This window comes from Hypomesus nipponensis, chromosome 14 (genome assembly GCF_054491055.1).
Source record: "Hypomesus nipponensis isolate SF chromosome 14, ASM5449105v1, whole genome shotgun sequence".
Taxonomy (NCBI): domain Eukaryota; kingdom Metazoa; phylum Chordata; class Actinopteri; order Osmeriformes; family Osmeridae; genus Hypomesus; species Hypomesus nipponensis.
The window spans coordinates 12,948,917-12,976,884 of NC_140374.1; the positions used below are offsets into that span (position 1 = coordinate 12,948,917).

Here is a 27,968-nt window from a genome sequence, read left to right on the forward strand (position 1 = left end):
TTTTGCTGTGTTTGGGTTGTTGTCTTTTGATTGAATTTGGTGTTAGTTTCTGAGCGATATAGGCCTGGCCTGACCCGTACCATTTCACTGCCGACTTTCACGTTGTGTTCGCCTCACTACAAAGCCACAAGTGACAAGAAGTAGACTATGTTTCAAAACCACAGACGTAAGGGAACATATTGTTCTCCATTGAAAACTAAGAGGAATGTGAATTTGAAAGTCCCCTTTGAAAGCCCTTGAGAACGGGTATGGGAGTAGGCTACCTGTGTGGGCAGCACTGGAATCTCTACAAAAGCTGAGGCTGAAAGTTCAGCACTTTCAACACCCATCATAATTACCTTTTTTTGTTATAAAATGTCACAAAGACAGTGTATTGTTGGTGTTAACAGTACATGGCTGTGCAATAGCAGAACTATGGATGTAGCTCTGTTCGAGCTGTCAGGAGGGAGACAGAGAGAAAGGGAGGGAGGAGAAGGTATAAAATAAATTGCAATTTATATGAAGGAAGTACATTCTTTTCAACCCACAACACAAAATTAGTGAACAGGAAATACTGTACTGTTACTGTACTAGTAGCAGTAACAATTCTACTAGTTCGATCACCCATTTTCTGTCTGAGGAAGCCACGTTCCCTTCAAGGCTTCTCCTTTCCCCTCTACTCTAGTAAACTATCTAAAATGCAAATGTTGTTGCAGTTTGACACAATCAAATCCTCATCCTCCATATTTATATTATCTGGTAATTACTCAAATATGTTAACTATTTACCTCTCTAATAAGAACACGCATATTTTTGTTACGGTAGTGTGCAGGCTGTCCTGTTGTGTTTTTCATTTCCATGGCAACCAAGGTTCCATTTGGACGCGTGTATGCAATTCATCTCTTGGAACATGCTATCAACAACTTGCTAAAATGCATCAAACTAGCTAGCTAGCTAGATAATATGTCATAACATTGTTCCTAAATGTGTAGTTAATAACTGATACGCATAAGTTATGCATACCGCCTGTTTTTTCGTGATCATTGGAAAGACAGTTTGTGTATGGCCCGTCTGATCGAGGCACTCTATGAAGAACATGGATGATACATTTGATGAAGACATCAGTAAGCAAGACCAAAGCGAACTGAACATTAACGATTCTGATCTTGAAGACATTACTGATGAAGAGGAATTTTACTTATCTGAGGAGGAGGCAGATAATGACGACGTGAGTTGCTGTCTGTTCTGTAATGGTTTGAATGATAGTTGAGGCTTATGATATACCAATGTAGCCTATATGCCTTAATCAAAATGTAATGTAGCTTGCAACTAGAGCAATATGAAAGTAAACACGTAACAAGTAAACGTGTTTCACTCTTAGTACACCGTCTAATTGTCCGCAGTAAGTTATAACTCTTACCATGTTATAACTCTTACCACCATATTCCCAGGACATAATTAAAATTCCGGAGTCAATACTTTCATATGTGGAGGTCGTCAGGAGAAGAGAAAGTGCTTTGGAACATCTCATTCTTGAGGACTTAGAAAATGATGGTAAGACTCGTGCCCCAAGGGATACTGTCTGTCTGCTTTCAGACCATGTTTCCCCTGATGTGTCACACTGAGGATGCACACTTCCACTTTTCTACAGACCACTTCATCTGGGCTACAATCAATGTAACCCTTTTTAAGATCCAAAGCACTAAACAAATAGGAAAGAACATAACCTGTATTCAACAGCTCCAAAATGACATGACATGACAATGGTAAGCTACCCTAGCAAAACCCTCTGGCCACAAGCTTCCCCACTTCCATCTTACCCCCGGGCTGAAGCTTATTGGAATGCAACAAGCCATTTCTGGTTTTTAGATATTTCATGCTGTCATTAGGTAGGTTAGTTAGTGTACCATGCACCACAGTATTGCCAGCACCACACTGCACCATGTCCAATGATTGGGCTGTAGTCTTCGTTGATTCTTCATGATTTACAATTACATGTAAGTTATTAACCCTTGCATCGTGTATCTATTCAATATCTTGCACTATTCCAAGTTCATTTTCACCCTTATTATATTCGACCGTTTAAGATGTGTCCTCAATCCATGCGAGTTGTTCGGATGACCTTCTGTCCCAAGATGCAGCTGACTTTGACGGAAATGTGAAATCATACGAGCCAGGAGTGAGTTTTTAAGCTGTTAGTTTATTACAGTAATATGAACACTTAAGATTACTTTACTTTACTGAAATAGCCTACATTTACCTCATTAACAGTGCTCTGTAACAGGTGATTTTTTGTTTGCAGGTAATTTCTGAGGAAATAAATAAGGAGATGGACACACCACCAGGTGGCACCAATTGTCCCAGTGAATCAGAAGTGGACTGGAACAACGGTGGTCAGTGTTTATTTCTGTACTTTGTCTAATGTCAATTCGAAGTGGATATGAAACCATCCTTTCAGAGATTGTCATCTGTGTAATACTAAACCTTAATCCACACATGACCTGTCTTCTGTTTAGACACAGACGGAGTTCGATGTGATGAGCATCTTGAGTTGGAGCGGCAATTCCATCTCGAACTAAAGGCCTTGGAGAGGAAACTGTTAGAGGAGGACGAGAGGAGAACAGTGGAGTTCCAGGCAAAGAGAGAAAAGCAGCAGAACGAGGAGAGAGAAAAGGAGGAGTGGAAGAAACGTCGGCAAAGAGACTTTGAAGACGAGCTGAGACGGATAGAAGGGACCAATGAGGTGACACTGTTGATCATGAGGATGTCTCATAATTATCAATGAAGATCACAGTAGGAACAACACAATTCCCAGTCATTGTTGTTGATAGTCTTTTTTTTTGCATGCAGCCTCTCAGAATAGGCATGCAGACAATTGACACAGAGACCGAGGAGAAACGCCAAACGGAGCTACTTCAACAACAGGTGTTCCTCAGTAATATACAAATACACATTTGAACCTAGTCCTGTCTCCCTTGATGCAGATCGAAATGGCTCTGATTATTGGAAGCAATAAAAGACCTAGCCTTCAACTCACACTATTCCAAATCTTTCTGATCCATGAATTGAAAAATAAGACTGCCACTAATACACCTTGTTTAACAAATACATTGTATTTGATAGGAGCTTTGGGCTTCGTTGTAGTATCCTAACGGCTTCAATCCTAATATCTTACATGCCAACCAGGAGCTAATCAGCAGCTTACAGAGACAGATGGAGGATGAGAGGAGGGCCTTGGAAGAAATGCTGAAGGAGGAGAAGCTCAGAACAGACGCATTGCGCTGGGGTGCGGCGATTAAGATCCAGGCTGGCTACCGAGGCCTGCTGGCTCGCCGGTGCTTCAGAGCCAGGCTCCACTGCAGGAGGGAGGAGAAAAGGAGGCGTGAGGAGGAGCAAAGGAGGAGAGAAATGGCAGAGAGACACAGGAGGGAGATGGAGGAGGAGAGGAGGAGGAGGGAAAGGGAGGAGCAAGAGCTACAGAGGAGAAGAGCAGAGTATGAAAGGGCCAAGGAGGTGGAGCGTCTGCGCTTAGAGAGCGAGCAAAAGCTGGAGGAGGAGAAGAGGAGGAATGAGGAGGAGGCGGAGGAGGAGAGAAGCAAGAGGGAAGATGAGGAGAGTAGGAGGAGGGAGGAAGATAAGATAAGGAAGAGGGATGAAGAGGAGAGGAGAAGGGAGGAAGAAGAGAGGAGGAGAAGGGAAGGAGAGGAAAAGAAGATAAGGGAGGAAGAGGAGAAGAAGATAAGGGAGGAAGAGGAGAGGAGGATGGAAAAGGAGAAAATAATAGAGGAAGAGAACAGGAAGCGGGAGGATGAGAAGAGAAAGAGGCAGGAGGAGGAAAAGCAAAGGATGGAGGAGAGGAGAAAGAAAGAAGCAGCAGACAAGAAAATACACAAGGAGGAGATTAGAAAGAAAGAGCAGGAAGATAATAGGAAGGAGGAGGAGAAGGAGAGAAAAGTCCAACCTAATCTCAACCATCAGACTAACAAACATCAACACACCATCAGACTAATAGGTAACATAAACCTAGTAGAATCTACATCACAGAAAGAAAGCACTATACACGACTCCATACCTGAAACGGCAGATAAAGGAAGTCCCTCTCACCTTTACCCCAACGCCACCACCATAGACCCTCAACAGATGACCCCTAACCCTGTCCCAGCATCCTGTAACTCCGGGTCCATGACCTTATCAGAGGAAACTGAGCAGAAGAGACTGGCCTGGATGAAGGACTGTATCCCCTGGTCCAAGCTCTCACTGCAGAATAAGAGGAAGATGCAAACGCCACAGAGAAGGAGGGCAAGGAGAGCCACTGCTGGGGACTGCCTGCCCCCTATCTCCCCAGATGTGTTGCTGCAACATGGAGCTCGGGGCTCCCTTCAAGAGGTAAACCCATATTACGCCCCTCAGCCCTTTCATTCGCTGACCCTAAAACACTTTTTGAATCCTCCATTGGTCTTGCATACAGTAAATGGGACAAACTAGTGTTGTTCTTAAACAATTTTTTTTCTGCCTTTTTTACCCAGAAGAATTGCAATTCTCAGAATGAATCCAACTGACTCAAACTCACTCTAGCAAGGATCAAATACGATTGCAGATTATTCGACCGCATGTCCGCATTCTTTTACAGGTGACCACGGTGTGTGTGGAAAACCTCCCTGGCTGCTCTCTCTCCACCCTGGCCCACTGCCCCAGACTTCAGTCCCTCACCCTCAGGCGCTGTGGCCTCAGAGCCTTGGAAGGACTAGGCCAGTGTGTGGAGCTTCGCCACGTAGATGTACAGGTGAATACACATGTTTGCAAGTGTCGGTTTTATGGAACAAAGGAATGTCTGTCTCCACTAACGGTTTGACTTCAATGAATCTGGAGTTTATTCTCATTTGTAAGTCAACTTAGTGGATGTCAGACCCCTTTTTCTATAGTGAACACAGAGAAAGCACAGACATTAAACACAGCAGCTGGTCCTTGATTGATCAATAAAATAATGATGATAACACTGAATGTTATAGTATAAGAAATTAATAAGGTAATATGAGGTAGGTCTTGATCTACCGATTAGGATTACCATATGCCAATGGTAAATCTTACATTTTTCCACAGTTTCTCTGAAACAGATTAAGCCAAGCCTTTTATGGACAGTCACCATTGTTATTTGGTTTTGGAGTCTACGCTTAATCCTCCTGGACAAACCTCCTACATCTATTTATGGTGTAGGCTACTTATTTGCAGTAATTCACAGAAATTGAATCAACGTGATAATAGTTTTGTGGATTTTCCTTCATTCCTTTTACAGGAAAATTCGATCACATCTGTGGACTGTGAGAATCTAGTGAACTTGCAGGTTCTCCACCTCAGCCGGAACCGCCTGACATCTATCCATGGTTTAGAAGGAGCTGTGAACCTGACAGTGCTGGAGCTGTCATATAACTTCATTACTCGCATTGGTGAGGCAAGACTGAATGCATATTCACAAGTACAGACACTGTTACGTAATAGCCAACGTAGTGTGTCAAACAAGGCAAATGTTCATGCTCTGGTTTTGTGTACATTTACACAGTCTTGGGTGTGTTGTGAGTCATGATTTCCTATTCGTTTTTATGCATATTTTAGACCAATATTCTTTATTTAGTTAGTTATAGCAAAAATGCATATTCTTTAAATGCCCTTTAGTGATAGATGTCCTTTTACCAATACTTTCCTCTAGAGGGCAGCATTGACCATCTCAAACAGCCCTCAACATCTCTCAAACGGAACCACCACTCAATATACATTGAAGTGAGACTTCATTCACATTACTGTGGATAAGCATAGCGTAGCCCTGAAGTCATGAATAGATATTGCCCACAAAGATAAATGCATTTTTATGGACATTTGACCTTTGACAAAAAAACTTGATCCTCACTCAAATTAGATCAACTGATATTATACCTATTGTGTAGCACTCTTGACATCTCATTCAGTACTTATACTGTACACTTTCCACTATTAAATCCTGATGGTTTTTGAAGTATTTTCATCCTAACACTTGTGTACCTTTTTCGGTTTTCTAAGCTACAGCTCTTAGTCGTTAATGTTTGAGTTACAGTACACAATCATAGAGTAGGGTTATTGTGTTATCTTGAAATCCAAAATGTAATTTATTGTTATTTTCATGAGCATGTGTGTTTATGTCAAATTTACATTTGATATCTTGCTGTCTTTTAGGTCTCCGAAAAAATAGCCGATAGGTCTACACCTGGTCAAATAAAGCTTTTTTCAAAGGACTACATCTCGTCAAATAGATCAGTTTGATAGGATTAAACCTAGTAATATAAATGTATGCTAAACATTTTTGTTGACCCCCTCTGAAGGTGGTTTGGGGTCCTTGAAGAAGCTACAGAGGCTTTGCATCGACCACAACCAGCTGATAAGCACCAGAGAGCTGAGGGTGGCATACACGCTCCTTCACCTAGACTGCTCCTCCAACCACCTGAGCACCGTGGATGGCTTGGACAACTGTGCCCTGCTCAACACACTCAACCTGAGGGCCAACAACCTCACTGAGGTAAGAAAAGAACAACTTTATTGTCCACATCGGTCAAAATCCCGAACAATGTGGGGCAGTGCGGGGCGCATTATCCCGCTGAACGAGACCACCGCCATCAGGGAATACCATCGCCATGAAGGGATCTACCTGATCCTGGCACACAGGATCAAGGATACTCACCACTACTCACCTCGAGCACCCCAACATCTTTGCCGTCTCAGTGATGCTCTGACGTCTGGACAGGACAATTAGGCTCTTGTCTAAGTCACTCTTTACCATTTCTCCTGCATCCAACATGTTGACCAAACTGATTGTTCACTTACCATATGTACCCAGGCCTTGACCTGTGCCCTTGTTTGGAGATAATCAGCGTTATTCACTTCACCTGTGAGCAGTTATAATGTTTTGGATCATCTCTGTATAGCGCATATGAACACGTATGAACAGGTAAACTGAACCAAGCTGTGAAGGTGTTAAGTCAGTCCCACTGAAAGAATACATATTCTGTTGGAGGTATTTAGTACAAAGATGTTTCTGTTGACAAATGTGGGATTATATAGTTGAGTTCCCTAGGATGAATTGCAGTACAGTTGTAAAAGTAGTACAGTAGTAAAGTAACTTGTAGTTGAAAATATCAGTGTTGTTTTTAATGGTTAACTCGTAATGGCAATATCATTGAATAAATAATTTAGTTGTGAAATGCACCACAATGCAGCCTAAATAACAAATAAAATGTTGTTTGAGACACCATGCACAAGTTTTTAAAGTATTAAGGATGACAGCTCAACTCTCCTTGTGACTGACAGTGACTATTCACAGCAGGACTACAATGACTGACATTGATTAATCATCGTCCCTCTGGCCCTGCCACAGTGGCGGCTCGCAGTAACTGACGGAAACACCCAGAACGTCTTGTTCAACCATAATAATAGTTCTCGCTCTCTCTCTCCCTTGCTCGCTCACTCTCTCTCTCTCTCTCTTTCTCTTTTTTTTCTCTTTCTCCTCAATTAATCCCTCACTTTCTTTCACCCTTTCTGTCCCCCTCTCACTCTTTCTATCAACCCCCCCTCTCTATCTCTCTCATTCTCTCTCTCTCTCTCTCTCTCTCTCTCTCTCTCTCTCTCTCTCTCTCTCTCTCTCTCTCGCCCTCCCTCAGCCCCCTCTGCTGAAGAACCAGGTCCTCCTGAGAGAGCTGCATCTGGAGGACAACAACATCTCCTCCCTGGGGGGCCTCACGGCCTGCTGGCTGCCCTTACTGCAGCTCTTCTCTGTGGCACAGAACAGGTACAACACACTCAGCGTTTGGAGATCCGTTGAAAGCACTGCACAACATAACGATTTCCTGTGTCATGCCGGAATATCGAACACATTGTACCTGGTACACATTACGGTATGTTCATTTTTCATGTGAATACAAACCGTCTGTTGTGTGTGTTTCCTCAGAATTACCCAGCTTCCCTTGCTGTCTGACTTTGTGTCTTTGGAAAAGCTGGATCTCAGCCACAACTGCCTCTCAGGTCAGGGTAAAAAAAATGATGATTGTGTAACAAAAGAAGAATGAAATGTCGTTCCGAGTGTTTCAGACATTTGAGAAGTGACAAAATACTCAGTTTACTGTAACCAATGATGGAAGACATTTTAAAATAAACCAGTTTTGAGTTTATCAATAAGCTAGTTTTGCATTTTGACATTCTCTTGAAAGGCTGTATATTGTATTCCAACTACATCAGATTTTATGTTACACACATACTCCTAATATAACTGTATAAGCCATTTAACCCATTACCTGGTCTTCTCTCATGTTTCCATATCATTCCACACCATTCCAGTCAAATGTCCAACTCTCATTCCACTCGACATTTTCCTATGATATCACACCTATGATAAATACATAGTGTAAATCGACCACTAAATCTTCTAGCTCAAAACTGAATACACAATATAAAAAAACTCAACCATGTTTTTTTTATTTTCCCTTCCTTGCTGTTAGAGGTGGAGAATGTGTGTGAGAGCCTGAAGAGGTGTCCTTTTCTTCTGGGGGTGGACCTGACGGGAAACCCACTTCAACAGGAAGTCGACTGGAGGTACAGTACTGTAGGCAAGGTATAATGAGAGGGACAGTGGCGCATCCTTAGAGCCATGTTGCGACACACATGATCCTGAAAGGGTTTGTGTTGCTGTTAAATTATTTTGACTTAAACTCAGTTTTCCCAGGTTAATTAGAAGCATTCTTATTCTTGTTTATAATAATGGACTTGCAAGAGAAAAAAGGCAACGGACAGGGATTAGAATTTAGGGATTAGAATTTAACAAAAATGGAGGACTGAACAAAACAAACAGACAACATAAATGGCAGCAAGCAAATATTAGCAGACATACAACACCAAGAAACTGTGGAACCAGAACATCACAACAAAGAAAAACCTCCACAAGTCATTATGGAGAGGTTGATTGTTTATTTGTTGCAAGCCTATAGTACCCAACTGTACATTGTAGAAAATATATATTTATCTTCATATCTCTTGATAAGTCATGGGATGGTATTCTGGTCAGTCACATTTTCGTACTTTTGCACATAGTAGGAAAAGTACAGAAAAGTGTTTGGTAAAGAGATCAAATAAAGTTTTTAGTCAAGTAAATACCAGTTGAGGTGGATATAAAAATGGAACATGCCTTTAAAATGCCTTTCTAAGGTTTTGCTTGCAGAAAGTGAGCTGGGTGTGGAGGAGGAGGAGGGGGAGGCAGAGGGAGGAGGAGGCTGAGGTGAATAAGGCAGCGAGTGTAAACATTCCATTTAAACTTGGGCCTTCCTGTCCACATGCAGGGATTACCCAGACAATCCAGGGAACGCGATTCGATTACCTAACGTGCCACTGACATCCGCGCACACATAGCCTTTAAGTTGCGGTAATTCAAATAATATTTATTCAACAGAAAAATCCATTAACTTTTAATGTCAATTTGCTCATTAATTTACTGTGCCAAACATTTTCCTTGTATCGGTGTTGAGTGTGATGGAATGAGACGACATTTGGCTTGGATGCACCTTATGGTGCAAGATGTCCTCAAATTCAATTTGGTGTTCTTGAATCCATTTCAGAGTTATAATAGTGACTTTTATTTGGTCTGAAGTGACACTCTTGTTAATATTATTTTTAGTCAGTGTCATATTTCATGAACATAAAAACATTCAAGTTTGTCAAAAATATGTTATAGGTTGCATTGTACCATTATATCAGTTAGCAATCACACACATTTACTCCAGATTATACTCTTACAACAAACATCATTTCAGTGACAAATGTAAAAAAATATATATTATACATAATATACATTTTTAACAGTACATACTCATTGCTATTCTAATTAAATCAATGTTAAGCATGATTTACTATATTGAATTCACAATCCACACTGAGACAGGGTTAATCTGCTGATTCTTCTTACTGCCTTAACTCAAAGTTGAAACAAGTCAAAATATTATCTTCAACTATACCTAACCTCCGATGGCCAACAATGGAATTACTCCCTCTATTTCCTTACTCCTGGCCCAGACCTTTTTATCGCTGGCCAGAGAAAACACCAGTTTAATTAAAGGACCAAAAAGCTATGGTTAAGAATTACACTGGCCCCAAGCAGGCCTGGTCTAGTGAAGGGGGATGAAGAAAACTCCAAAGCTAATTAATCAGCTCTCCTTGAAGAGTGCTGTGTTTTCAAGGAAGTCTTCACTAAATGAAATATGTTCCCTGTTGTGGATGAAAGAGCAAGAGAGGGATGGAGGAACTATTAAGCTGAAGTCACCAGGGACCAACATGTGCTGCCTACTGTATCCATTATTTGAGACATCCATGATCCTTTTTGGATATCATTATGTACAGGACAATTCCCGAGAAAAAAGTATTCACACCCTTTTAAACAATCCACCACTTTCAACTTTACAGTAAAAAAATATATATATACAGTGTAAAGAAAAATAATTAAAAAAAAATATATATTTTTTTTTGGTTTATCTTTGCTAATTTAGAAAAAGATTACTTCAATTTTAAACATTGTTTATGTACAGTATAATAGTTACAACAACAATACAGGGTACTGAGTATAGGCAGGCAAAAACATACATTTAATTAATTTTAGGGTGTTAGTGATCTGACTGATATTGTGTGGATACGTTAGCCAGGGCAGGAAAAATCATGAATTATAGACAAACAGTAAGGAAATGTATGTAGGTGTACACCATTTATGGAAGACGTCTGATACACATCATTCCCACTCTTCGTTTAATACATCACTACAATTTTGTGTTAAAACTGATTTAGTAAACATTGATGTTCAATGTAATAGATACAATTTAAGTGTAACAGGGCGACAAATGTCCAAGTTAACCTGGACATTTGTCTACAAGTTTCCTGTACTAAAACGCACAGTGTGCCTTTATTGCAATGAAAGGTCAAATCATTTTGCTCTGACGTCCTTTAAAAACTAGATTTCCCTAATTTCTTAATTAGAACATCGTACCGTCACCGAATTACAAAGCTTTTCCCAGGAATACCACCCCCTTCTCTCTACTGCTGTAACCTTCTTCATGAAAAAAGTTATCAAATCAAATCAAATGTATTTGTATAGCCCTTTTTACACGCAAGCATGTCACAGAGGGCTTCACATACGCCCATTCTGTGTTCCTTCTGAAATGAGATCATGTTACCAACGTTTTTATTTGGGGTTCAACATCCATTTTAGGAGGATCTTCGCAACCGCAAGCATGTAGGGCTACTCCTGCATGCCCAGTAGACTTGTCTCTGAATGAGGGGTTGTAGGTCACTGCTGCCAGTGCACAGGGGTTGTGGAGCATTGTGGCTTCTCCCTCTCTCAACACCCATAACCCTGAACAGCATGACACTGATCCTATCAGTGCATTCAGTTGTATCCTAATAAATATATATAGAATCAAACATCAACATTCACAATCATCTTTTCTAACTCAACAAAACTGACATCATGCATGCCATGATGTAAATTGTTATGTGTGTCACATTGACTGAACTGATCCGTTCGTCTTTCTGTATTTTCACATTGTCATCATAATTTAGCTGATTTTGTTTCTCTGAAAGGTTTATTGAATTCCTAAGACGCCTAAACTCATCAGCAATTTCTTACCCATCTTCACGAGTCATGTTTTTGTAAAAAAAGAAAAAGAAAATAAACTTCAAAGAAACGTTTTGCCAGGTCCACTGCCCATATTCTCATTCCCAGTCTTTAATCCCAGCTGTCACTTTTGTCAGTCCTTTTCTTCTGCTCTCCTTTGTTTGTATGGATATTTCTTAAACTATGTTAGCCTGAGATGCAACATTTGGTTTGTTTGTCATACATATTGTTTTTCTTTAGGTTAAAACACTAGTTTGGTTCAATATTATTATACAAGCTATGACAAACAGTTCAAGCTTTGGGGTTTCCACCAGTGTACAATAGATCAGTGTTGAAAATAGTTTGTAATCATTTAGAGGAGACACATTTTTGCAGGGATCATGAATAAATCACGTTTGTGTCCACGTAATACAGCTATAGAGCCTTGTCACTTTCATCAGTACAATGTACTCTCAATGCTGTATCTGAAAATCGGAACGTGCCTGGCTTTGTGATCCACAATCAACATATTTAAGACCATTATTCAAACGAAACCCTTCTTTTGTTTACTTGACATAGCTTGTTGTCTTGCTCAGGTCGTCCTTGCTGAAGGCAGTGCCTGGTCTAAGGGATGTGGATGGTCATCCCCCTGGCCCCTCTCCACCACCCCCTACTGGTGGGGTGCTCTGCAGCACCCTGCCCGAGGGCAGCTTCCTAGCCTTCTGTCAGGCTCAACTCCAACAGGTCTACACACTGGGGGGGACACAACGCAGGGAGCTAGGGTGAGTGGAGTGTGGTACTACTGTAACCCAAAAAGGAGAGACAAAGCATGAACTGAGGGTTTTACAAGATTCTGAGATGTGGTATTGATCAAATTCAGTTGGTTGACATAGCACTGTCATGGTGGGTACAGCTACTATTTTTTATTGGGAACCATTAACAAGACCCTACAAATATTTGTGTGCTCAATAAAAAAGCAAGTTTAAATCTTCATATAAATCTTCATAACCTTGTCATCAAGACAAATTCCCAGAAATCAGAAATGTTAGATTTGTAATACCTCAGATTCAAAGTGTGCAGCACGTTAAACTAACATTTAGCAAATTAGACGTTCGACTAAACCGGTCCCTAGCTACAAACAGATCGTCCTGGACAGACCACCAGAACATGAAACGGCGTTCAACCTCTCTACAGGCTTATCTATGTGACCTTTCTGAATTACATAGCACAAAACATGAAAAGCGAGTGGTGTCTACCACCACGGGTCAAACCATGGGCTCCAATAGCTCGGGGGAGTGCGGCGCCCCCTCCCCAATTGATGGACAATGGGTCATTCTCTGGGCTTTGGCGAGACCACCGTAGACAGTCCACCTTTGACCCGACACAATGTTAAAAGAGGTTGAGGGAGGTGAGGAGTCTAGCTTGAGACTGTTTGGTTGCAGTGGTTGAGGAGGAACCATGGGGTTTTCTGGGAATACAATTTCATAACATTCTAAGACTGATTTGAGAGGTAAATAGAGGACACAGCTCTATATTTGATCATTTGTTTTGGAACAAATGAAAGTGTCTAGACATGCATGCTATTTTAAGAACATCTTAAATAGGGGTCGGTATGGCTCAATGTTAGAGAATTTGACTACAGATCTAGAGGTCGCAGGCTCAAATCTCCCTTTATATGCCGTTTTGGATTAAATTATCTGCTAAACGAATACATTCAGTGACAGAATGTGTTTTGCAAGAAGCTTAAGATACATTTGAGTGATTAAGAGAGGATTCATTTGTATCTTATGAGAATAATAATAGAAAGAACATTTGGGAACATGTGCAGTAATTTCATAAGCACATAAGAAACTTATAATACATTATATAATCTAGGGTAATAATGCATATAACATCTGGACTACTAGTCAACTCAACTCTTTCTCCTTGGATGCCAGTATTCACTAAGAAGCAGGAATACTGTATTTGCTTTGGCTCATTGCTTCCATCAATTTGTACTGACAATACATCTTAACTGTAACTTTCAAATATCAAATTAGTCAAGCCAGTATTCATACAATACGTAAAAAAAGCTTTCTCTTTGACCCATTGGTGAACCAGCCAGTAGTAAGACCAGATATCAGTGAGTCACTATCTGTAAGATCCCTCTTTGTAACCTCTACCCTCTTCTAGGCAAGTGGTATAGCAGGGACATTGTTGCAGTGAGGCTTAATCCCTGAAACTACCTAGGGCAGCGTGCCATACCACGTACTGCCTTAACTCTGGCCCTCAGGGTTTGTGACAGGGCTAGCGGAACGGAGGCTCTTCTAATAAACCCATTAGCTTTCCATTGAGGTGGCTTTGTAGTCACTTAATCCCTTTTATGAATGAGACATTATAGGGAATTACCAAACCGAAATCCGTCAGAAGTCAGTTGTGCTTTGTCACGGCAGATTGTTCAATGGTTCTGTCATAATTCTATCACGCGTCGCACCTCTCTCCTTGAACGCACAGTACAAGGATTGTGCTTCTACTTCCACTAAAAAGCTTCCCAAATGTATTTGTGTAATGCTAGTGTTGGTGCGTCACAACTTGTGAAACACATGTCTTCATATGCATGTCTTTTTGCAGTGAGGCTGTTTCTCCTCTGAGTGCTGTGAAGGTCTTCAGCAGACACCATGATGAGAATCTGCAGCTGGCCGAGGAGCATCGGTATGCTCACGAATACGGTGACACCACCGTCGACCGAAGACCAAGTGACAAAAGTGACATTCAGACAGTGGAGATAATGGACAAAACTCATGAGAGTATCAATAGATGTATCAGCGAATGCTCTGCTGGGCCTGGGACAAAGCAACTGGGACGCAAAGAGTTGCACAAGGTTTCCCCCCTCAGCCCGAACAAGGATGACAACCAGGAGACGACACCTGACAAGAAGGTCCAGCTACCACGAGACAGACCCAGCTGTAGTCCAAGGATTGCATCCTCTAGAACAGAGCTAAGCGTGGCACTTAGCTATGCCAAGGCTCAATATCCCAATGCCACCACCTCAGAGGAGAACCCTAGTGCTGAGCCAAGCAAAGCACCCATTCCAAACCCTTGCAACCGAGACATCAAAAGGTAAACCTTGCACTTTCATTTAGTGTCTTGTGTTGGAGTCCTTTTGGTTCTGCAACATATTTGACGAGGAATCTCCATTGAAACCTTTACGTGTTTTCAGGACAGCGTACAGTATACGTGTAGTTCCTCAACATTATACGTTTCTACCAATGAGCATTTGTCATCATTAAAACGTCCTTTCCGTTATTTATGTGATGAGATGGGGGACATCTTATTCAGTTTAACACAGTTTCATCATTGACGCGGCTAGCTCTCTCTCATAGAACAATATATCTTCTGTGGTTCTAGACAACCCTGGATTCCTCTGAAGTGCTGCTTTCCAGATGTGGATACAGAAATAAATTCAAGAGGTTATATGACATCAATTGTATCTCTCACCATGTTTTTGTATGTGTGGTTGTGTGTGTGTGTGTGTGTGTGTGTACTGCGAGCCTGTGTGTATGAATGCTTCTGCTTCTTTGTGTATGTATGGATCTCTGTGAATGTTTTATTCTTGCGCAGTATGGCAGCTGTTGTGATTCAGCGCCACTGGCGAAAACAGAGAAGATGTAGGAGGATGGCACTTCTTCATGATGACGGAGGGGGAGGAAAAAGAATAGGACGAAGAGAAAAGGGACATGGACGAGGAGGAGGAGGGGGAGGAAGAACATTTGATGCTAAATTAACTAAGAATGGCCAGCGCTGTCTGGACCCAGGCTATGCCGCAACTGTCATCCAGGTAAGCATTGTCAAGGGGAGTTCAGGGCTCTGGTGGTAATTTGCAACTGTTCCTTTATTCTTTGTGACAATACACGATAAATGCTTGCTTCAGTCATTATGTGTATCTTAAACGATACCTCATTCAGACCTATAATTTATTTTTTAGGCCATAGGCCTGATTGTATTAGGTCAGTGTTTTGCCAAAGTACAAGATGGATGCAGGGGTAGGTAACCCTGGTCCTCAGGTGCCGCTGTCCTGCATGTTTTAGATGTTTTCCTGCTCCAGCACACCTGATTCAAATGAATGTTCATTACCCGGCTTCCACAGAGCTTGATAACAACCCATTCAATATAAACCAGGTCTAGTTTTTTATTGTATGATATAATAACATTGATATCGGCCAATCACACAGTGAGCTTGATTGAGTCGAGAGAGAACATGAGGGTAATCTCATGTACTGAGTGAAACTGATCTGCTATATACAAAACATAACAAACTCGCTCAAACCTAAGATAGATATTAGCATTTAGAACCCACACATACCGTTTTTTCTGACCACGTTCGTGTCCTGGACATGAGGGCAAGCGTCATGTCAGGCCCAGAGCACGGCCACATTAGACAGTACGACTCTTGATGTCTCAAGCCCACAGGAGATTGATAGGCTACAATTATGCATTTTTATGTAACAATTTATCAATTGGTGACTGCTTACAGTTTGGAGAACAAATTGGAGGGTTGGAAATATGGCAGTCTATCATGTAAATGCAATGTTAGATCAAAAACAGCTTCATAAATAATGTATTTAAGGAAATTCACAGTAAACAGAATAGGCATTACATTAAATGAGTTAAGATTGAATGTAAAATGAATTGACCATGAATGTGCAATGAGCATGGATGCCATAACATTCAAACAACAATGTTTAACCATTCATAGGCCAAGAAAGTAAATATTGGATGGAAGTGTACACACTTCTGTTTAGTAATAAAAAAATATGTTAACATAGAGCACACAAATAAATGCTCTTTTTAGACTCAGGAACACCAAGAACATTTGCTTACACGTCGAATTTCAGTAAGATACAGTATATTCCATCAAGTTGAAAGTGCCACTGCGCATAAGACACTGATCCTAACACATCCTCCCAGCACGTGTACAAGCTGCTCTGCCTTCTCTGAAGTGAACTATGGAGGCCACACAAACGCGCCAGAGGTGGCATGAACCCCCCCCCCCCTTCGCCCAGCGTGTTCCCCACGCGGCCGCTGCATGGGGGAATTCCCTTCAGCTTTTGACAGATGAAGCCCTACTTGCATAATCTCGATGCAAGTGCTCGACGGTGCCTTGGAAAAAAAAGGGCTACCTGACACTTTGACTCCCCAACACCCTCTCCTCTCTCCTCCTCGTGCTTGATGGGTCCTTGAGGAGCTCTCGGAGGCGTCCTGGGATGATAAATCATTGGTTAGATTCCAAAGAGCTGCGGTGGTGGGAGCCCTAGAATTCCAGCCCTGCTCACTTGTGAAGTTGTTTCCCCTCCGTTGGGAATTTGGCGGATTTAAGGGGGTCCACGCAGACGTTCCATTTGTCTCTTTGCGCCCCTGCGGTGTCACGCAGAGTTCAAACAGCAGATCGCTCAGCAATTAAACAGAGGTTAGCATGTTTTATCTTCCTAATGGGATAACACACAATATTTACGTTTGCCAAAGACGTATGGTGCCCCCTCCTCCCCCCGTACCTTTCTAGGCATCCTGGAGGGGTTGGTCTCTGAGAAAGAGACTTGCTTCTGCTCTCGCCGCTGCTCGCCTGGGTGCAGAGGAAGACGGCTTTGAGGAGATGCATGTGGATGAATTTGTCTTTGATGAGGTAGGCAGAGGTGCAGGTCACCGCCCCCCCCCCTCACCTCCCCCAAACAAGAACACACATCTCTGTTGTTCACTGTCAACATTAATCAGTGTCTACCATTTTGTTTTTGTGGTCACTTTCTCTTTAGTGTGCGTGTGTCTATCCTTTGATATCTAACAGTAAAGCAAACGGTTCATTCTTCATAGGATTTTGCTACAGTGCCACAGCTCATAATCCTTACTTTGAGATTGATTCTTCATTTTGAACAGACATTGTTGGAAAGAGACTGGACTTCCCTCGTCTTAGCAGACTCTCCTCCCCAAAGTCTCCCTCTACCACCGCAGGCGTTACATCCAAAGGTAATAGAAGAAAAGAGAAGAGAGAAGAAAAAAAAGACGTGAAATCCCTAGCTTCTTTTTGGTCTCTGTAGAAACAGCCTGATTAATCCTTAAATTTATGACTTTGAAAAACACAATAACTTCTGTGAGGCCCACATGCTTCCTTTGCATCGGCAGATGTAATTTTTCACGCTAACCTTGACCCCCCACCCCCACTCCCCAACCGGTCCCCAATTTTGGTTTCTCTCACTTTTTCTATTTCGGCTTGTTTACCTTTTGCTGGCTCTTTTCTTTGGAGAGCCACTGACTCTACATCATTGTAGCTGAAGCTCAGAGTCTGTCGACGCATCACAGCTGACTGTAGATGACCCGCAGTGACATTTTTAGGCTGACACAAAGCCACATCAAAGAGAACCTTTAAACCATTTTCCACTTCTGCAAAGAGACAGAAGGACTGGGACAACTCCCTAGAATATCACTTTGACTCTAAAAGTGATGTTAGAGAATTAGTGGTCAGACATTGTACATACAACAACTCATGTCTGAAATACATACATTTTGTAGAGGAAACTCATATAAAAAATGTATAGCATTGGTAGAAATATCTCATTTACCCTTTCACTCAAGGAAGAATGCTGACATCGAGATTAGGATATTTGATAATCAAATGGTTTGTGTCTGTAATTCAGCACCACTCTCCAGACCCCTACCAGCCCAGACTCCCCCCTGACCTGCAGTGGAAACCCAAGCATGCTTGGTTAGGAGCAGAGACACCCTTGGAGTACACAAAGAGAGGAGTTTCCCATCATAGCATTAGCAGGTAAGAACACTGACCCAAAGTGGTGGACAGTGGACCCTTAAATGTTAATCAGATGTATGTTACGGGAATTTTTACTAGGATCACCATATCACGGTTCAATTTCTTAATGATTTCAAAAACATTTATTAGACCATTGATTTTAACGAATTGATTGCCACTTGATTTACAAAGAAAATAAATAAAAAAACAATTCAAAGATATGGTGTGTCGCAGTGTATTTACTGGGACTAAATAAAGATGTGCAGGTCGATGTGCCTGTGGCGGGTGTTATGAAGACTGTCACAGGGCTCCTGTCAGGGGACTGGGACTGATTTATAATGGTGAGCTGATAGAACCTCCATCTCCCTGAATAATGATGTGGGATTTTCAGAACAAAATCTCCTGCCTCGCCATCAGGACTTAGCGGTCTCTCAGAAAGATCAGAGAAGATTCTGGAGGAATGGTAAGGACGTGTTATGGTCACACAGCATGCAATTGCTCGATTAAAACAGTTTCAAGTAATAGTTCAGGTATGCTAAACTAAATATGTGTAGGTACGTGTGCATGTGTGCTTTAAGATATGTTGTAGATAAAGTCAGCTGTTAGTCGGTGTGTGTGTTATTTGAAGTTGGCTTGTAAGGATAGATGGAGAGTGTCTTAGTGATACCATTGTTGTCCCAGGGGTTTCACGGAGAGCCACACTGCTTTGCTGATGCTGAAGAGAGCCCAGAAGATGAAGTCTAAGAAGCAGAGGCAGCGGAAGCTACTTGGTGAGGAAAAGAACGGGCTCCTCTAGGCCTGGGTCAAATAGATTATACCATTGAATTATTACAAAAATGTTTGATGAGAGGTTGCTGTTGTGCACCAGTGTTTATGAAATGTCTTTAGTCTCTGAATCTAGAATGCTGCTCGACATGCACACTCATAAACAGAAACTTGTCAAAAATACTCTTACTGTCCATTATATGTATTAAGGGGCATTGCACCAATGTTTTTTGATAATGTAAGGCACATACGTAGCTGTACATTTACTAATTAAAAACATGTTGTTTGCGTAAGAACTAAAAGCATTTATTCTACTCCAGATTTCTTACTCAAACACACCGTGCTGCAGTACCAGTCCGCTTTTCCTCCATGTGCATGTCAATCAATCCGAAACAGACGGCAGAGTCGGTTCCTATCGTTTCCTATTGAACCTCAACTGAAAGGCTTGCCCGGAAATAACCATTACCAAACTGGTAGCTCCCCTTTCCAACCCCACCACGCACCCTGTCGTCCCAGAGACGCTTTTCATTACTGAGTTGTGGGTTGCCGCAGCCACAATGATGGGTGACCTCATTGCATGGTCTTGTCTGAAAGCGGTCGATGGTAGTCGTGCCATGGTCGTGTAGATGTGGCCTGGTCTTTGATCCGGATTCTGAGAGCATGACTGCAGTTGTGTCTGTTTATGGCCTCGCAGGCCTTTGTCGAATGTAACTATAAGTGTCAGCTGCTGCCATGGAGCTGGAGCATGAATGTTTTACAAATGTTGTCATGATGTTGGGGAACCGTTAGGGATTAAGTTGGCCGTGAGTTTCACCAGAGCCCTATGCGATGGTTGCGGCTTGAAATGAAATGTTCAGGTTGTGTTCGTTTCTATGGAGTAGATTGGTTTGATGTTAACTCTCTCTCTCTCTTTGTCCTAGACTCATCGGTACGCCTGTCCCTGTTTAGGAACCACAGCAACCAGCATGTTCCTATTGAGGCACCAGAGAAGCACTCACCAGTGAAGAAAGACTGCTTCAAACGTAGGCCATTCAGAGATTTCTACTCTAGTGTGCTATATCGTCCCTCGCTCAGGTAATATCTCAGCTTTTATTGTTTTTAGACAGAAACAGGTTTTTACAAATGCCGTACACTCCAGACACATAGGAATAAATAGAAACCAATAAACAATCATTAAAACAATGCAGGCTGTAAAACAGCAATAACATCTAACAAAACTTACTGTTCAACCCATTTTTGTGGTGGAAATACATCTACACAAACAGATTTTTTTTTAAACTTCAAAAATACATACAAGTCAAAGAGAGCACCGATGCATGCAGTTAATGGACCGGCCACATTTTACTCGAAATGAAATTGAATGCACATGAACTGGTGGTAAATAGTCTTGACATTAAGTTGTTTGGGATGATGGAGGATAAACAAGATGATTGTGTTACAGCAGGGCTTTGTAGATGACTTGAAGTGTGAAATCGAGTTAAGTGTTGGGGAGGTATAGGGCCATGGGTATGGGGTTCCAGGCTTGAAAGAAAATGACTCTCTTGTCTTGGGTATGTATAGACTTATCAGGTGAGGGGGATGGAAGCGGGGGGGGGAGTGGGGGTGAAGGAAAGGTGGTAGTAGGGAGGTAAAGGCAAATAGGAGCGGGGCAGTTGCCTCTGATACACTTAGCAATACAGACGTACAAAAACAGAGGGCAGTGTTTTTTCTTTTACGAAAACACTGTGGCTCGCGAGCAAATCTGCGTCTTCTCTGTCTTTCACTGACTCGCTCGCTTTCTCTCTGTCTTTCCTCTCTCTACCTCTCTCTACCCTCTCTCTACCTCTTTCTCTCCCTCTCTCTATCCCTCCCTCTCTCCCTCTCTCTCTCTCTCTGGTATGTAAGCTGATACCCATTTCCAGTGGGTTACTCATGTCGAGCACATCCACACAAAGAGCCTGGATAAAATAAACATGCCGCGTCGGATATCTCGGAAAGAATCTGTCATGGGTTTTGGGGCTAATCACCTCCAGAAGGGCCTCCACTCTGAGCCTGAAACGTTAGCCCCTGCCGGGGAGCGCTGGCTGGGCTTGGGCTGGGGTGACTGGGGCCTGGCTCAGCCTGGGGCGTTAAAACTGAGGCTGGGATGGGGATGGGGGGGGGGGGTCCCTACCACAGGTCAGAACCAGGGGAGGTAGTGTCAATGGAGGCTAGTTGGGGAGGGGAGTTAGAAGCTCAGATGCGTGTGTCTTTATCTGGGTATGGGTGTAGGCTTGTGAAGACCCGAATCCCCCCCACCCCAAACACACACACACACACATAAAAAGCCAGTGGGACACAATCTCCCGAAGAAACTCAGGCCTGGTTAGGGTTACAACTTTTTACAAGGTCTCTCTCCATTAGAACAGACAAGTGGATGGGGGTTGCGAGGTTTGAGGGGGAGTCAATATAAAGGGAGGAGGGAAAGATAATGGAAAGATACGGTTTTGGCAATGTCGTCAAGGAATAGATAGTTTGGGGTTTGAGTTGCCTGGACTTGTCGAATTGGTGCCAGCTGGCAAGGGGCTTATCCAGTGCTCTGACACGCTTGGAGGATAATTGAACGTTGGATTCTAAAATACTCGTGAAATAGTTCACCTGAACTTAAAAAACACGGATGATGCAATAACTTTGTTATTACGCTTAGTTTGAGCATGCAGTTCAGCCTTTGGCTCTGATGGTGTATTGTGAAATAGTTCTGCAGAAGTGTACTATTGGAAAGATATTTAATATACGATTTGTTTCAAAGACTTGAATATTGATAAATAACATTTAGATAACCAACGAATGTTCATGTTTTTGCCACTTGAATTGTATTCATGCTAAGCAATTATTACTACAAAACTAACAATGTATTCCTTTAAACTGTGTTCCTTGAAACGGCTGTTAATGTGCTTTTTAATCTTAATCTTATTTTCTATTTTATTTTAAAACTTTGCTTTTGCTTCGGATTACAAAATTGCACATTTGTTTATGGTGTTTCATAACAACACAACACAAGCCAACAAGTAAACAATCGAAGCATGTCAAAAGATTGAAAGCACAGGGATTTTTTCTCTCTCTGTATGAAAGTCTTGTTTCATGCTTTTCTCTGTCTGATATGCGTGAACATGGCCGAAGGGGGGGGGGGGGGGGGGGGCTGCCTTCATGTCCACTTTGAGTGCTTCTACAGTGTCTGTGCGCTTTGACCGTAGATTGACCGTGTGTGGTTTGCTCTCTGGAGGTGAAGACTTGACCTGGAGGCTAAGGAAAGTAGTAGACAGGCCCTTATGATAAAAGCCCCCCCCCCTCCTTATCCTTCTCCTTCAAGTCTGACGCTTGGGGGCAGGGGCCGGCACAAACAGGCAGCCAGGACAGACAGCCACGACAGACAGGCAGACACACCGACCGACTGACTGGGCTATGCCTTGTTGATATCTGATCGAATCTCTGAGAATGCCAGGAGACTTTTCGCCAATAAATGTTGCTTGTGTCCTTAATGAATTTGAGCTTGGTTGAACTTTGAATAATAAATTAAACCCAAGCAGAGGATAACCATAGATGAACCACAATGCAAACTTTTCCTACCATCTTATTGGTCCAATCAGGGTCCATTTATCCGTAACCTGCTTAGAACCTTGATTTGGTTGTACCTGTGCCACAGGACAAGAGAAGACTTCAAAAGTTTGAAAGTGACTATTTGATGTCGCTGCTTTAGAATTCCAAAGGAGCTAACAATGCACCCCGACACCCACCCCCTCAGTGTGCTGATTCTAATACTAAAAGCCCTGTCTTCCCCCATCCCACCCCCAAAAGATAGTGAGGGACCTAGTAATTGGGTAATGCTCTTAAGAGAGCCACTTAACAGGCGTGACTCCTACAGCTCCCCACTGATGTTGCGGATCATCACAGGGGAGTATTTTTTATTTTGCGATAAAGGTTTAAGCCACAAAAACAAGTCATTAGTCCTCAGATGATAAAAATACATTTCTATACCATGACTGTAGATTCATATATGTACTGTGTATGTGTGTGGTATTTTGGGAGTTAGCCCAATGGCCCCTTCCTGCCCTCCTTACCTCAGGGGAAGCATCTATCACTTAACATTTTTAGTGGACTTTAATTAACCCATGACAACTGTAAACCATAAAGCTTTTCACCCCATCGCCGCTCAGACTAAGCATGAAAATTACTTAAACCAATGCGTCATTAGTTCCAGCACCGGCATGTCACAATGTATTAGCAATTCACACCCATCTAAGGCCGCATTACTGTCAGCACGGTGGAGCTGTTTACTTTAAATTACCGTTTTATTATAGGATTTGAGTGTTGTTCATAAATCGTTGACCCTTAAGTTGTCCTCCTTGGTTTTTTGTTTTCAATTTTTTGGGGTGCGTATCTACAATTTTTTACAATAATTCGCAACAACAAGCACAAAAATATGACAGTGTCCTCTTGCGTCATTCAGCAAAGTCAATTACGGTAATACCCCTTGAGCCGTCCAAACAAATAGCTCATTTAAGCCTCAACAAAAACATCTTGTGCTTTAGCCACTGATATCTCACAGCTAATACCACCAAGGGGGCCTTAAATGCAGTCTGACATGTTGAGGGCTGCCAAGCTCACTCGCCCCCGGCTTATAACTGTTTATTTGTCAAACTTGTAAGTTGGTGTGCATCGGTTAACATAAACCTCAAACTTTACCCCATAACTTATTAAAACCAGTCACCTCTTTGGAAAGTTGTTGACCTGGTTGACATTCCTACCGTATATGACTAGTGCTATCAGGGATGTTTTAAAATACGAAAGAAGAAGATGGATTTATTTAATGTTTTCGGTTTAATTAATGTTTTCTGTTTTTATTTAATGTTTTTTGTTTTTATTTAATGTTTTCTGTTTTTATTTAATGTTTTCTCTCATATGCAGCTCGCTGTGAAGAGCTGGTGGAGCAGGAGGCAGGGAAAGTGGAACAGACCAGACTGAAGCACGAGCGCACTTACCAGTGGCTTCACACCCAGGCTCTGGACCCCAATCAACTGGCAGAGAGGTGAGATTCTCACATGGTAGTCATACAGTAATAAAGCAGTACCTTAATGTAGATATACACCTATATGAATCTCAGTCTACATGTGAATATATCAATGTTTACTTTAACTTTCAAATTGATAATTTACACTTGATATGTGTTCCATAGTTTTCTGTGTATAAATATGCACACTTTATTTGCATCTGTCTGTACACACAAATGATACTCAACCTTGTCAACCATTAAAAAGTAGTTGGATTGCAATTTGTCTTAAACACGACATGAGATTGCCTTTTAAATGATGTCTTAGATATAGTACACTTTCATGTACTATGGAAACAAAGGATGGCTAATTTACGACAAATCAGGTTAACCATACAAAGATCCAGTGATCCCATTGGTAGTGTATGATCAGTGATGAATGGTTATTCAGAGATGATTGTATTGAGTTGAAAACAAGGGAAAAGAAAAATGGATGCAAGCACTGATAGCTGAGTGTTTGGCCTCTTTATTTCTGTAGTGATCATTTCCTACCCCAGATTGATCCAGACGTTTTGAATGGCGGCCGAGTGCAGCTTGTGGTGAGTGAGCCATTTACTTAGACTCGCTCTCCTTACCCTACGACTCATTCACTTCCATTGAGTAATTGACTCCTGCTCTCAAGTCTCTTTAAAGGAGGTTGGGGAGTGAAAGTATGTGGTGTTGCCATTTCAAGTTTGTATTGTATAATATAAGTTCCACATACGTTTTCCACCTGTAGCTTGTCTTGCTTGTTGAACCCTTTCTTTTCATTTGGTTCCGCTGTAACATCCAGTTTCATTCGCTGCAATTTCTTAATTTAATTTGTAGAAATACCTGTGCGGTGTTCTTGGATCACAGAATGATATTGATGCTCATGGGTCCTTTGAAGTCGGCAAACTACGAGGCTTGTTTTGCCATTATAGAGCGGTTTCAGTTATGGTCACTGGCAAAAAATAGTAAACCCTGGCGTACATGTCTTTGTGCTCTATTCTAAGTGCAGCGTTTGTTGTTGAACCTTTTTGGAAATAGGGTGCCAGTTGCGTGAGAAATGTAATGTCTGACCTTATTTGAACAGTGTGTGTGTGTGTGTGTTTGGTTTGTGCATGTGTTTACTGCCTGCAGGCTGCGGCAGGGAGCCGAGGAGGGCCTGATCAGGCCTCTGGGTTGTGGGCTAACGGGGCTTCCATCTCCCCGCCGCCCAGCAAACACACTCAGAGTCAAAGCGGCTCTTGGGTACTTTCAAGTAAGTTTTCAGTATTCTGCTTTGTCACCGATTATCTACAAACCACTTTGACTACTATACATATAGTATACCGATTTAATTCACCATTCACAAAGTTCTTCTCGGTGACAGGCCGAACAAGCGAGTTCCACAGTATGTGTGTCCTGAGTTTTGTTTACCGTAACATTAGGCACAAGCCTCACGTATCCCAGGTACACTGAAAACCCATTGCTTCAAAACACATCCTTCATTTAGCTGTGGCTCTGACTGACTGTAGTCATCACCAGATATAGTGAGTGTCTGGAGGGACCCTTCTCCTGAGTTTTTGAACATCTCGATATCCAAATAGACTACTGTAGTCCACCTGCCAAATGGAAGGTTATGATATGATGATGAGGGAAAATGTGTGTGTATGTGTGTGTGTACATGCGTGTGTGAGCGACACACGGAAGGGAGAACACGGGGTCGGGCAGGGGCCAGGACAGCAAGAATTTCTCCTTCGACAGGAAACTTGGAAAAAATGTTCTTTCTGTGGGGAATCAGTGGTCCTTCTGTCAGAGACACTCAAGCTCAGGAGCCTGGGTGACAAAGGTGCTACTGACAGAGACTGACAGAGCAACAGCAGATGATCACATTAAACAAGCCCTGGAATTTGACTATAGGAAAACCCTGTTCGTTCTAATGAAGCCAAATTAGATTTTGTTGATGGTTTGGGAATGATATGCACGAGGGTTGCAGTGGAGACTGAATGTGTGTGAAGCTGTGTGGTGTTGGGATCTGGGGAGGCAAGAATGAAAGCCCCTCGGCCATAAGGCTGCTCAAACAGCACTTATCAAATTTCCAAAGTTAAATTGAAAGATGTATTGTGTGTGTAAACTGGGTGAAATTTCCACAAGCCAAATAGATATTTGATAAACAACGAAACTGCATTTAGTAGGCAGCATAATGCATCAGAGAGTGGTTTCCTTCTGGAAATTGACATTTTTGAGTGTTTCATTCCTAAAGGGAAAAGTCATCTTTTGTAATCTCTTTTGGCTTTGGCCAAAACATATTTCCTTTGCCTCTGAAGTAGTACGGAACATCAAAGTGAGTCTGTAAAGGCGGAGGGCTCACTTAATTGCCGTTGCAGTAAAGACTATGTAAATACTCTATAACCTATTGCAATAGGATACCTACCACTTGCTGGGGCTATGCCATAAAAATAAGTTTTTCAGCCTCACAAACTTTTTTCTTGTCTTGTTCAAAGGAAACCACTGGTTGCATATCTACAGACTCAATTTAATCTCTGTTTAAACGCTTAAGGGAGCAAATGGATATTTGTTTGACTACAGTGGTCAGGTTGAATGTGTGGCTGAAGACAGGACTAGTGGCAACATTTGCAGTATTTGTAAAGAAGCGTTTTGTCTTCTTTTCTCATTTGGAAGCAAACAACTTAAATTTAATGTTTAGCAACATCAATTGTAAGGTTTCTTTTTTCCTAAATATGTTCCACACTGCAGTGCACAAACACCTTGGGACCTCCCTGGCCAATAAAAGGTTTGAGTTTCTTAATATAATGTCTAAGCACATCAGGTAGACCATGAAAAAGTATTCCCACAGACTCCCCAGTAAACCTGCCGCTCTGCTGGATACTCTATACAGGGCACCAGCAGTGCAGGTATGTGGTGCTCTGCTAGCCAAGTCGGTACCTGTGAAGAGAGCTCCAGCCCCCTGCGCCTCCTAGCCTCCTCCCTGCTGTTGCTGCTCCCTGGGGAGGCTCCCTGCAGTGCCCTGGCCTGGGTTCTGGGTTCTTACACGTGGAACACATCAGGCTTGACTAGAACTGCTCCTCATGCCTTCCCCTTGTTTGGAGAGCTTTTGAGTAGATCCTGTAGGTTTGAGTAGGTGTGCAATACGACACATGAATACGACACATGACGACTACGTTGTAGATGTACTCAGTATGTGTGAATTACGTGTGCATGTTTCAGTTTTTTAAATGGATTATAAGGGTTCAGCTTTGTTTTGTGGGGTATTATAGTCGATACATTTCTCTGTTTCTTCCCTGCAGAAAAGAATGTGCCATCACCTAATAGAGTCCAATCTGCTCCATCGAAAAAAGAGCGTATGTCTTTTCGGGACAACCCAGTCCAGAGGAGTGGTGGATGGGGAGGAGGGAAGAAGAGGGACAGAGTTCAGAAGTAAAACACCAGGTGCCTCATTATCCAGAGTTTGACCCACTGCATTAGCCGTATATGTTGAAAAACTAATTATAGTATAATTATAATTACATATCTGAATGGATCAGAATGCTATTCTCAAACAACAATTCACAGTGTACATCAGAATACATCGGTTTTGGGGAAAACGTACTTGTTCTAATAATCAGGAATGTTTGAATTATAATATTTTATGAGTTAAAGTAAACATGTCAATATATTGTTTATTTCAGTGTAATATGAATTTAAATTTTTCTTCAAAATAAGATGTAATTTGCCTCTTAAGATGAAATTCACTGCAGCTGTCTCTTAGCTAGGATTGGGCTCCTTCATCTGAA

The 27,968-nt window shown here is 42.0% G+C and overlaps 1 protein-coding gene across 4 annotated transcripts; it reads left to right on the forward strand.

The window, feature by feature from the left end:
- The first annotated feature begins 827 nt into the window (after positions 1-827).
- On the forward strand, positions 828-27,896 carry lrriq1 (leucine-rich repeats and IQ motif containing 1). 4 transcript variants are annotated; one of them, XR_014729792.1, is made up of 28 exons: positions 828-1,207; positions 1,431-1,533; positions 2,067-2,158; positions 2,282-2,372; positions 2,496-2,722; positions 2,830-2,904; positions 3,166-4,365; positions 4,610-4,762; positions 5,273-5,423; positions 6,330-6,523; positions 7,662-7,789; positions 7,949-8,022; positions 8,496-8,589; positions 12,223-12,408; positions 14,237-14,725; positions 15,227-15,443; positions 17,166-17,285; positions 17,534-17,623; positions 18,292-18,422; positions 18,793-18,864; positions 19,083-19,171; positions 20,087-20,188; positions 24,090-24,210; positions 24,710-24,770; positions 25,333-25,453; positions 26,932-26,968; positions 27,074-27,302; positions 27,483-27,623. XR_014729792.1 is itself a non-coding variant. In XM_084672907.1 (26 exons), the coding sequence occupies exons 1-26, from the start codon at positions 1,067-1,069 to the stop codon at positions 27,614-27,616; spliced, it is 4,656 nt and encodes a 1,551-aa protein (XP_084529033.1). In that variant the 5' UTR covers positions 829-1,066; the 3' UTR covers positions 27,617-27,896. The 4 variants fall into 4 exon arrangements, 1 of the variants encoding a protein (XP_084529033.1); XR_014729793.1 differs by having other exon boundaries at positions 27,074-27,316; positions 27,483-27,616; XR_014729794.1 differs by lacking the exon at positions 26,932-26,968 and having other exon boundaries at positions 829-1,207.
- Positions 27,897-27,968: the final 72 nt, after the last annotated feature.

Bases quoted from the DNA above. Each gene is read 5' to 3' on its own strand.
- lrriq1 (XM_084672907.1), top strand. From the start codon at position 1,067: ATGAAGAACATGGATGATACATTTGATGAAGACATCAGTAAGCAAGAC. The intron at 2,723-2,829 runs GTGACACTGTTG...TTTTGCATGCAG, and splicing joins GGATAGAAGGGACCAATGAG to CCTCTCAGAATAGGCATGCA. The intron at 20,189-24,089 runs GTAGGCCATTCA...TCTCATATGCAG, and splicing joins GAAGAAAGACTGCTTCAAAC to CTCGCTGTGAAGAGCTGGTG.